The sequence below is a fragment of the Falco rusticolus genome, chromosome 7 (assembly GCF_015220075.1).
Source record: "Falco rusticolus isolate bFalRus1 chromosome 7, bFalRus1.pri, whole genome shotgun sequence".
Classification (NCBI taxonomy): domain Eukaryota; kingdom Metazoa; phylum Chordata; class Aves; order Falconiformes; family Falconidae; genus Falco; species Falco rusticolus.
In genome coordinates, this window is record NC_051193.1 from 19557472 (window position 1) to 19570012 (window position 12541).

The window sequence follows — 12541 nt, forward strand, 5'->3', positions numbered from 1 at the left end:
GAAATTTAAAGACCATGTATCATCTACATTTCTGCATGAAGAAATAAAGTAGTAGAAAAAAGGAAAACATGAAAAAAAAAAAGAAGAGTCTCATATTGAGTCACGCAAAATGAAAACAAAGCCTTAAACAGTATAAGATTTCTTTCTGACTTTTTCCACTCCATTTTTTTAATCAATCTATGTAATCTAGTTTGACTTGAAATGCCTTAAGGGGCATCAGAGATTCACACAGGCTTCTCACAACAAGATTACAAGGAATGTTCATACAGTCTCAACAGTGTCTGGATGCTGCTCTCAAGGTCCAGTTTGTTGAACGGAACACACACACATTCTCCAAATACTGCAAAAAGATACTAATTTTTGATAGTTCTCTTGGTAAACTTTGTGAAGTAAATTTAAGCTGTATAGGAGTCTGAATTATATCCTTTGAATTCCATTTGCCTACAATTTTGCTATCATCATTTTGACTCAGATTTCATTAATATCACTTCCAATAACTCCCAGATCTCTGAAGAAATAGCAAGATCTGTGTTCATATTTCCATAAGGTCCACAAGAAATACAACCAAGACTTCTATGGTGAAAAGGAAGAATACATTTACCCTGATGAGTTCCTGCAACTGCATCATAAATTGCCTGATTGGGATACTAAAATTCACCCTGTATATGATAATCCAGACATTCAGCAGGTGAGACTACTCACTGATCAGTGCTAAATAATCAGGTGCAATTAAGGATTTTGCCCATATGACTTGTGTTAAAGACACAAAGTATATTTAAATGCCAGCCAAAATAATTCTGGTTTACATTCCCTCCTTTGATCCACAAAAAGGCTGACTTCAAGAAGTCTTCTGACTTTTATAGGCTGTATTTTAGCTCTAACACTTCTGCTGTAATTTCCCCAATGAAAAAACTTTTCTGAACATACTGGGAAATAATTTGGACTGGTATCAATACTGCTGGATTTTTTAGCTCTATCTGTATCTATAGCACGGATATAGCACGGACACTCATCTGGCCTTGGACCAAATTTGTGAAGTGTTCTCTCAAACTAATTAGGAAACAATTGTTCTTAATGTATATGAACTGCTGACAGTCAGCTGAGTTCCCTGGTATGTCTTTATTTCAAATCTCTGCAATTTTTTAGGTATGGTGATAAGTGGCTATGTACAGTACAAAAGATTTCACTTTTACTATCACAAAAACTTGTTCTTCCAAATAATATCTTGTGCTGTGCATCATTGAATCTGCGGCCACTGTGTCTTACAGCAAGGATGAATCTGGCAAGGCCAAAGCAGTGCATTCATCAGGTCCCAAAAGCTCACTAATTACTAGTCCCTTTCCATCCCTCTTCCTTCCCACTTCTCCCCTATGAAACCCAGAGTTTTCTGAAGTCACATTATTCCTGTTCCAGCAACATGCAATGAGGCAAATACGGCTGATGGAACTTTCCCCTAAAGATCAACAAACTGTTGACAAAGACACAAAAAGCACTGAGGGTGTATCTGACAAAGCAGGAGAGGCCAAAAATGCAAGGATAAAGAATGCCAAAGAATGCTGAGGAAAGCAGCTGTGTATCAAGGGTGTGAGAGAAAGCAGCTTGCCATAAAATCCTGAAATATTTCCTTTTGGAGGCAAATGCCATATATTACCTTTTAATTTACATACTTTGTATTTCATATTTTTAATTTTGTTGGGTTTGCTGATTTAAATATAAGCACACATAATAGTATCTTTGTGTCTTTTGCTTCTAAGAGAACAGAAAACACCAGGTCCAGCAATGCTTTGTGCATGCAAGAGCTGCTGAATAGCTACACTGCTTCTTCTCTCCATGCTTCTGCTCTCCCACGCTAGAACCCTCCAGTGTGTCATCTATTTTCTGTGCACGGTGTATGAAGCACTTACCTTTCCCACATGTAGTAGTGCACTCGGTTTTTCCAATCTGTTTCCAGTTGTGTTCTCGGTTTTGTCTTGGTGGTTGCACAGCAGGCACCTGGTTTTCTGGCTGATGAGAAGGAAATCTTCCTGGCTGAATAACTGGAAAAGTTCCAGCTGACTGTCCAGTGAGAGTGTCTGCCTCCCTATGCAAATCCTCATCTTCATGATTTGTACCTTCTGGCATTCCTAACTGACCATTCAAGGGCTCCCCTGATGATGGACAACAACAATAAAAGTAAAATAATGAGCCTCACTTGCAAATATCAGTCTCATGTTTTCACCTGCTAATAATCACAACTGGCACATCATTACACTTGAAAAGTAGCTTTAATCTGCTATGCAGATACCTCCAAATAGTGTCCTGCAAAGACTGTGTTGTTTTAAACTAAGATAACCAAGTCTCAGCCAGAAAATACATTAAAAACTGAAATATCTCCAAACAGATGGTAGAGTTAATGCACCCACTGTCACAATTTCCCAAAGTTTTGGGGTTTTTTTTTTGTACCATGCTCTGTATTCTGTGCTTCCCCATGTCACGGCACAGCTGCTCCTCATTATGAGCAGACTGCAAACACACATAGAAATTTGCCAAAGGAAGTCATGAACATTAAAAGTAGGGCCAAACTCGCTTGCAAATTTTCTACTGTCCTTCAGAACGTCATACCGGTACATACGTACATACCTACAGAACATACCTACAGCTCAGGAGCACGAGCTGTCCAGATTCTAGCTTGGAAAGGCAACAGTTTTGTGTTTGAACCCCTCCAGTTGGGAGAGGGAAGAGAAACTGCAAAGGGTTGTTTTAAATTACCTCAAACTCTGAAGAGAAAAATCATGTTCTATTTAATTTCTGAGACATGGTTACAACACTCCAGCTTGTGCAAAGCCATGGTTAACGTTTTGACAACTGAAAGTAGAAATATGTGACCAGATTCCCTGCTACAGTAGAAATAATCCCTGCCATTATTAATTCACTGAGGTTATTAAATTTGTGCAGACTTCTCTTTCAACATGTAGGGTGAAACCCTGGGCCTCTCCCACACCAGTGGCAGCATTTTCACTGAATTTAGTGGTATTAATATCTCCATTACCTTATAGGGTAACAAAATGTGTTTGATAATAGGAAATAGCGGCATTTTACCTGGCCTCCTGTGAGCAAGCAACTGAGGACTAATGACATTGTCTCCTGGAATGATATACTCATAATGTATACCTGGGTTAGGCTGCTGATGTATCATCTAAAAAGAAAAACAGCCATATATTCAGTTCTTCCACTTGTTATATTACTAATACTTAAAACATGTACTTGAACTAATTAACTACATAACATTATTTATCATCAGTCAGGACAGAAACAATGGTTAATGTCTCCAAAAACTGGGGAAAAAAAAAAAAAAAAAAAGGTGCTTGTTTCTGGAAAAAATAAGAAAATGCAGGTTACTACGTTTGCAAACTTGGCTAGCTTGTGATGGCTGAGAAACTATTTCTCTAAATCTTCTTCAAAAAACTTGTAAGCGACACGCTTGGGGCTGAGGTGCGGCTGCGGGCTGCAGCAGGGATGGCCTCGCCTCTCGGCAGCATGGGCAGCAGAGGCTCACACCCAGCCCCAGCACCAGGGACGGGCCCAAGGTCACCAAAACATTCTCAGACAGAAGGAACTTGACAGATGCCTGTGGAAACATATGCAAGGAAGAAACAAAGCAGAGAAAAATAAATAGATCCCTGTCTACAAATCTAGCCAACTGCCTTTTTTAAGGTTTATCAGTTGTACTCTTGAACATAGCACATGCAGACAGCACATATGGGTTATTCTGGGTGTAGTCCCACAAACCAAACTGTTCCTTTTATCATCGTGCAGCTACCTCTGCACCGCTCAGTGGAGACTTGACAATCCACTAGCTAAGATGCCCAACGAACGTTATGCCGCTCTCAACATAAGCATTGCTCAGTGAAGATCAAGCGAACAGATTAAAGGCCCCCATACTTGTGCTGAAGAGCGCCCGTGCAACCCTCCTGCATCCTTCCACATTAATTTTCAACTGAACGGAGATGTAATGTAAGTGCAGACACTCCCACTGCTTTACAGCTAGCCACAACAACTCTATCAAAGTGTTCTTCATCAAACACAGGCAGGAACCATCAGGTGTTTTCCTTTAAATGTGAAAATGAAGCCAAGTGGTTTCAGAACACTGCTGCAGAAGCCTATGTGAGCTGACAAGAGTGTGCCTCTGGAAGTCAGCATCACTTGTGTGCTTAAGCAGTTGGGCATCATAAGATCTGAGCAAGGTATGGCTTAATGAAAGCTTTTAAAAACTGTTAGCAGCACACTCCATACCCAACTGGCTTGTATTATACATTGCTGCTGCTGAGAGCCTGAGCATACTCCCACCAGAAATGCAAGGGTGCCATCAGCTGCTAATTTCACTAGTTTAGCTTAGATTACTTCAGTACTGCTCCTACTGACCCGGTGGCTTTAAAGGTCCTGAACTCTTTGTGGGGATTGGTTTGATAGAAGCCTCAGATTACACTCAAACTTAGAGCACCTTTTTTAAAAAACATAACCAAACAAACACTAGAGCTTGCACTAGCTCTTTGCTTTTGACAAACCGTGGCCTGAAAAGAAAAAAGTCATGTTACACCAACGGCTTTATGACCCAGCAGAGCACACTTATGCTTCAAAATTTCACTAAATTCACCACACCAATCAACACCAACTAGGGGTTCAGACCTTTGTTTTTCTTTGTGTCAAAATCACTTTTTCCTTGCCAAATATAATAGCTGTTCCTCTAAACTCTGTCCCTCAGAGATCATTCGCTTTTCTGAACCATCTAATAATGCATTGCCTGTAGTATTTTTTTGTAAGGGTTGGTCCTTCCCACATCACTTTGTTATCCAAAAAATACACCCTCTTTGTGTTTGGTCCTGAGAGAACTGAGCACTGTGAAGCTCACTTCGGTGGAAGAGTAGAGTAACCCCCACCTTCCCGAACCAGGACCCTGTTCTTAAGATTCCAGGTTCCAGGAACAGCTTTCCAATGGTTCCCATGGTTTTTCCACCACACTTCTCAGAACAACTGACAGCCACATGTTACGAAGAGCTTAACTGATGAAGTCCCTATGAATATACTGCCACAACTTTCCTGCAGGAAAATACCTGGAATTATACAAATTTTTGCTTTGAGTTAGTGGACCTAAGTCTTTGTAGCAATGCATACTTAGCACCTGGAGAAAACTTGCATCTCTTTTTATCTTGCTAATTATAACCTGCTGTAACTTAGACACCTTTTTAATCTACATTTTAGAGTGGAAGAAGAAGACAGCATGATCACAGTCAAAATGAACAGAAAGCCATTTGTAGTTCCCATCTGCAAGTCTCTTCATTTTTCTACACAGAGCATAAAGATCATGACTATGGATGAAGAACATTACATGATTCAGGAACTGCAAGACGAAGTGAAAAAAAGACATCTGTATCTGTGCGGTTACAAATTTCAAACCTGTTAGAGAGGCTGTGTCATACTGATGATTGATTTTCTTTCATCTAGCACTATCCATTTTTACCTTCTCACACTATATTGGAAACGACACTAAAATATCAGCTTATGAGGAATTATAGTATTCCTCATATCTATAAGAACCATCTCAGATAAGAGTCCAGCCAAATTAGATGTAGCAATCCATAGTAGCAGCTACAAAGCAAAACTGATAAAGCCATGCCCATCACGCCAGTTTCATATATTCATAGCAAAAGTAAAAAAAAAAAAAAGAGAAGAGACTAAAGAGACTAAGCCTAAACTAAAATATTAAAATATGATAAACTTAAGCTTAAGGATTTATATGGTATGACTTTGGAAATAACTGTTTAATCCATTTCCTGATCATTTTCTCTCCAGGTCATTACGTACTAGGCATTAATCAGCTGACAATAAAAATGTAAGACCAAACCTCAGCTCACAGCATCCTGCAACTACACAAAAATAGGTATATTTTAAAAACATGGAGTCTGCATAGGGGGCACCTAGGAGCCCCACCATTTAATCATCCAGGCTTTTGCCAGTCTAAAACTGCAATCAATCAGAAATTATCCAAAAAATAGTAATGTTAGCTTAATTATTACACTGTTTTATTAAGATAGCATTTAGCTGATGGGCAATAACTTTGCCAACATCTAACTTCTCCCAGCTAAGTAATCAGTTACTATTTGTTTTTCTATGAAACAACCCAGCACACTCAGTTTTCCACCCCATATTGCACTTAAGGGCAAAAAAGCTGTAGCTGGATGAAACAACCATATCATCAGTCACTCTAGTTTTTTTTCAGTGAATGGATTTTACCATGTGGAAGTGTATAATCTCAGAACATGCTATTTATCTTTGAGTAAGTTGTAATCAATTCCAGTTATATTTTTTATTTCAACATGATGCACTAAAAAGCTGTCTCATCTGAAGTAAACAGTTTTTTCAATATGTTTCCCCCCTCAGCTGCAATTTGTTGTCCCTCTTCCTTTCTCAAATGGCTATTATCTGTGGTCTCCTAGCACAGCTTCATATTAAATCTGTGCTGCTTCAAATCCCATGTTCTATAGCTTTTTGGACTTACGTTTCTTTTAAAGACAACTGAGATGGTATCACTCTGTGAGATGCCTTGTCTGATTTAGGTATTTGCTTTAGTTCACTATAAAATTAAACTGTGCCAAATCTGCTTTAGTAGGAAAGTATTCAGAGAAAATCCACTTCACAAAAAAAAGACCCCAGACATTTGTATGCTTTATCTCTATTTTACTGAAAAAGTAAAATTGGTTTTACTGGTTCAGTAAAGCCTGACAGATAAAGGCTTCGTTGTTATGTGATCTGCAGCAAGACAGGAGCAACAGCAAGCAATAGTAAAATATAAAAAGTTTCAAAACTGACCAAGTATTGGTACTCAATGCAATTTTAGTGTTGCGTGTTAACAATGAGCTGAACCATTTTCTTCCATCAGGAAGGTGAATACAAACACAAGAAACTTACATAGACATCAAGGACTTCATTTGTTGGACCATCAGCCAAAAACGACTCTCCTGCAGTGCTGGAGATCTCATTTGGGCGTTTATAAGTGAACATTGTCCCACCACCTTCGTATCTCCCAGGTCGATCAATTGCCCAGTTTCCATTGATGATGGACCGCCCTGATCGACTCCGCAGTGCTGTAGAGGATGGGGACAGAAACACAAGGACTTTGATCAGAGGAAATCACCTTCCCACACTGGTGCATTACACTGTTAGGTGATCTCTGATGCCAGGGGATGAAGCTGTGCAGCTGTTGAAAAGAAGAGAGTTATATTAGTAGTTGTGCAAAACCCAAATGAGCTTAGAAAACTCTGTCTGAACACCTGGTGTGTTTACACTGCAAGAAAAGAAAGAAAAATAAAGATAGCTGGGAAACCTTTTGCAACAGTAGATTGTCATGTGACTCAGCCAGCCAGCGGCATACACTGAATACACATGGATGCTGAGGAAACAGTTCTCCTCACTTCTTCCCATTGAATTGACTATTTTGTGATTTAGACAACAAAACACAAAGGCAGAAAATCACTACACTTGGGGACACATGAATATTCTGGGTTGCCAAATATTCCAGTCATTCTTCATGAAGCCATTTGGCTACTCCCTCTGCTTTTCAGAACACCGGGGTTTTGCCAGAACATCTGCAGAGCCCTGATCTGCAGCACTCTTTGGAATGATGATCTCTCTGGAAATACCAGTAGGATCTCTTGCATAAGGAAAAGTGACTTTGCAAATCAGATACCAGCCAGGGAAGGATAAAATATGGACTCGCAATCCAGCTGTGCAGTGCACACCCTTTGTCATCACGGGCAAATCCCTGATTTTTACGTGTGTCTGCTCCTTCTTGTTCCTACTACCTTCATCTGTCTATGTGACTATAATTTTAAGTCCTTAAGGTCAAAAACTCCTGCCACATACATGTGCATAAGGCTTGACAGCTGAAACCACATCAGACATTGCTGAAGTACACAGGAGACACATGACCCTTTTTCTAAAGGCTCTACTCAAAGATTTTCAATTTTATTACAAAAGACTTTTAAATGCAAACTTTAAAACAGACAACAAAATCTACTAACACCCTTGACTGTATATTGCTTGGCAATTTACTTTTAATGCAAATTCAAGGTATGAGCTTTGAACTTAAAAAAAAAAAAAAAAGTCAGGGTCGAGGACCCAGTTTTTCCAGAGATGACTGCTGCTTTGTCCTGTCACAACTGCGATACGCAGTTAAAAGGCTCTCGGCATTATACACAGCTATTCATGCTGCTGGGAAAAGCCTACATACAGGGCCTAAATGATGGGAAAGTGAATTTATGCCATGAACACCAAAGTAATATACATTAGAGAGGAAACTTAAATTGTCCCTACATATTCCAGATAGCTGAATTAACTGGACTAATCAATAGAAGCAGTCTTGCTGCTTTTGCTGCGGGCCTATCAGTGAAGAACATCAGTTACTGTGTGCCGAGAAACAGTCACAAAACGTCAACGTAAAGGTGCATTATGTTAAGATTAAAAAAGACAGCAACAGAGAACCACGCTAGAAATATAATTGGTCTTTTATATAAATTAGTGGTTTTATGTGCAATATTACTGCCACATTTCAGAAACCATGTCAATCACTTCATGACTCGAGTAACCCCTTGTTGAAAGAAAACCTTCTGTATTGAGAAAATTCCAGTTACAGGTAAAGATGCAGACAAATACAGACATATGGATTAAAAGTCATTTATTCCAATTCACTTAAACCAAAAAAGTAAGGGAAAGTCATGGAAAAAAAAGGCTTGTAAATTCAAAAAATTCAAAAAATTTCACATGACGTGTGTGTATAAGCCTATCAGCTTCAATCTAACAAGAAGCTGTTGAGAGGCATATTTCAAGAAGGGATTGGACTGATAGCTGATTTTTTTTTTTAATTAATAAAAGTAAATAGCTGCAGAAGAACATCCTGATATTGAAGGTTTGAACTTCATAATATCCTATCTATATTAGGCTAAGACCTATAACTTGAGTTTTTTTACAATACCTTATGAAACACCTTACCGCTGGTCACTACAAAATCCAGGGAATCGGACAGATCCCCATTTTGATCCACAGAGCAAGTTCTGTACCCCTGCTAGGAGACACAGCCGACACCCACCCTCAAAGACAGTCCAGCATGTAAGAACTCAGACCAGAACATCCTGGGTGAAGCGACAGTGACACTGCAAGTGCCTTTGCCTTGTTAAGTTGCAAGACTGAAAAGTTTTTCTCCCCTCTGAGATTGGTTGCTGCTGACTAACCAACTGTTTTTAATTTACTTAACATTGATGAAATTGTTTACAGAAGATGACTTTATTGTGGGTTTTGATGAATTTTGTAAACAGTGCTGAGATACCATCATGTACTTATGTCTCTTGTAAATCCTTACCAGTTTTATTTGTTAATGAAAAAGCAACAGTTCATTAAAGTGGGTGACTTTATCAGTCTTCAAGCATCAACTAACTAGAATTTTGAGTTATGTTTGTGATTTCAAGTCAGCTTGCATTAGTTTGCCTTACAATCCATGCAGAAACAGAGGTACGCAATATTAATATATTACCTAACCACTACTAATATATTTTGAATTGCAGTTGTATATGCTTTATTAATCATCCTTGCACTAAATGGATACAGTCACACCTGTAGAGAGGTTAGGGACTCAGCAACCTACGTTTTCAAAGGGGAGTAACAAATTATATGACAACACATGTGCATTATGTAAATTTAAAATATAAATTAGTTTAGTCTTGATTATTAGTATCCCAGTTTGTGCTAGACAAAATTTTAGTAGGACCAATTTTGGTTTTCGTTAAAAGGAAAATAAGGTAGTAACTGCACAGAATGGGTATAAAAGTAGATAGATTCATTTAAAAGACTTCATATTATTGTATCCCCTTCTTTCTACACTGTAAAGAATATTTGTCTGTTTGTTTGTTTTTTGTTGTTCTGGACACAATGTAAAATGTAGGAAGGTTAAGGATTAAAGGTTAAGGATTAAAGGTTAAGGATTAGTTGGCTACCACCAGTTCTGAACCTATCAGAAAGGAGCCCATATTGTTGACAGTCTCTCCTTTCAAAGAAACACAGAGGACTGTCCCTGGACCCCCTGACCCTGTAAAGAGCCTTAACGGGTGAAGCTTCAGACTTCTACTTCTCCCTACACAAAGTACTCAGTGGATTTGAGTGGCTAGACAGAGTTGCACCCACATAAACTCAGAAGGCGCGAGTCATGTTAGAGAAAGTTCCACCCTTTCGAACTTCCGAAGGGAAGCAAAGTTAGTCTGTATCATTCCCCAAAGAGCACTAAAATAGCTGGTAGAATCAAGAACCTGGTGCACTTGGCTTACAACTGAAGTAAAAAACTTAAATGGCATTAACATCTCTGGATCAGACCCTGTAAAAATGTATTCACACATTTTGAAATTTCATTTTTCTGAATGCTATGTGCTTATTTTTCCAAGAGCTACCATGCATCCACTTGCTTCCGAGGTCTCACTTTCTGACACATTAACGAAACAGTTTCTATACCATGAGCATTAGTTGAAAAATATCTTATACAACGTCAGCCATGAAAATGGCCTTGTTACTCATATAGTGCTGGGAGGAAAAATTACAGCTCATGTACTATTACATATAGGTTAAATATGAAACCCATTCACATTGTCCACACTTGTTACATTTTAATTCAAACAACTGTGGAGTAAATGCTCCTGCAAAATTTACTGGGGACTGGTTTCACATTGTTTTTTGATTTGGAACACTTCCTTCACTTTATGATCTGAGTATTTTTTCTTGTATTGCTGCTAAACAAATAAAATAAATGAATTATCAAGAGTTCAGAAAAAAAGCAAGCGAGCTGGCTAAGATTAAATTGTTGTTAATAATGAAGCTGTAGAAAGATGGCTGTCTGAGAGTCCATTAAACTTTCATTTCAAATCCTTCATATGACAGGTCTGAAAAAGGCCTCCCCATAAAAAGGGAAAAAGTGCCTCTTTTATGTTTTGATCACTCTGCAGCTCCCACCTCAACTCTGCCCCATGAAGAATTTTTATGGTGCTAATATTTTTAGCCAAAGCATGAAAGATTATGAAAAGCTTTACCATTAATTCCTCATACAGTCTGTAGCTGATTTCATCTGTCTTTCATCCTGGGATCAGCTTCTTAACTAAAACTGTGTTCTACAGTGCCCTTCTGTAATGTTTTGCTCTGCAGATATGGAGTATTTTAGGACACAAACTCTGACCAACACTTCTGCCAGGGCTACTGTTCTACAGCAAAATCTCAATAGGCCAAATATTAAGACGTGTGGTTCAAGTATCTGAAGAGTATTAGTTTTCTACAGTTCAGTTTATAGCTCTGCTTCTAAAGATGTTTTGCAGCTCCTGTCTTCCTCTTTAACTATTCTATACAGCCTTCCCTAGAACTTGGGAAAAAAATAGTGAAAGACAATTTAAATCAAAAGGTAGTTGATGCAGTGGTGCAATGGAGTGAAATTCTGTAAACAGTGAACTCGTGCTTACTTTCAAGCTTAGTATTCCCAGATAGAAGTTATGTTTGACTGTCTGTAAGAGTAGGTTTTGGAATCCTAATTTAAACTACATAACTGCAATCAGAAAGCTAAAAAAGCCATTTCTCTAATACTTTAAAGATAATTGCATTATTTTCATTCCCTTTTATTGTGTTTTTCAATCTTGCCAACTTTGGCGATCCCAGTTCAGAACATGCTCCAGCTCCTGAATGTTAGTGACTGCTTCATACGCTCAGGTGAATTAAAAAAAAACAACCACCAAACCCACACCAAAACCTACAAAAAAGTTTGTAACACTCAGAACTAGAAAAATATAGGAAGATGTAAACTTAGTGTATGTCAAAGCTAGGCTACAAGTAAAAAGACCAATGTATTACTAATACTGTGAAAAACATCACTCACCCTGCCACAAAACTTTCTGGAAAACTTTTAAGTATGTAACAGTAAATTAAGCATCTTACACAGGAAAGAATGAGCCGTTCCTTACCATTTACTAACCCAGCTGTTCTGGCATAAATCAGTCACTTCTTATACTCCCCTCCCTTCAGCTACAGTTAATTTAACATCTAAGGTAAGTTTTGGTGTTCCATTTCTTAAAAGTTGCACTCAACTTTTTCAAATAGGCAATTTCCTTATTAGAACTACAGCATCTCATTTACAGTATTACCACCAAAACAACCCAACCCATCTTTAAAAAAAAAATCAGTGTGGATACGATTCAAGCAAAACCATTTGCTCTTCTGCTCAAAACTCTCCTACTTTAGATTAAGTGCCCAGTGCTGCTCAAGCAGATGGAGAGGAACTTGGAAAAAGTTGATACCATTACATATCTCCTGAAGACAGTTTTCAGAAATATGGTCTAATTCCCAAGACAGGACCTAATATGCGTATTATTAGACATAAGGTAACCACCTGATTAATTTTCTCTTCCTCTGCAGTCTCCCTGTTTCCAGAATTATTGTCTGATCTTTAATGACTCAGGATCCCACTTGGTTAAAACTGACCAGAAAG

The 12541-nt window shown here is 38.4% G+C and overlaps 1 protein-coding gene across 1 annotated transcript in view; it reads right to left on the reverse strand.

The window, feature by feature from the left end:
* Positions 1-12541, reverse strand: part of THSD4 (thrombospondin type 1 domain containing 4) — a 319739-nt gene that overhangs the window by 30518 nt on the left and 276680 nt on the right. The window contains exons 9-11 of the mRNA XM_037395653.1: positions 6946-7121; positions 3079-3175; positions 1905-2147 (exon numbers count right to left, since the gene is read on the reverse strand). Of these exons, the coding sequence (XP_037251550.1) occupies positions 1905-2147; positions 3079-3175; positions 6946-7121 (516 nt within the window). The remainder of the gene's footprint in view (positions 1-1904; positions 2148-3078; positions 3176-6945; positions 7122-12541) is intronic.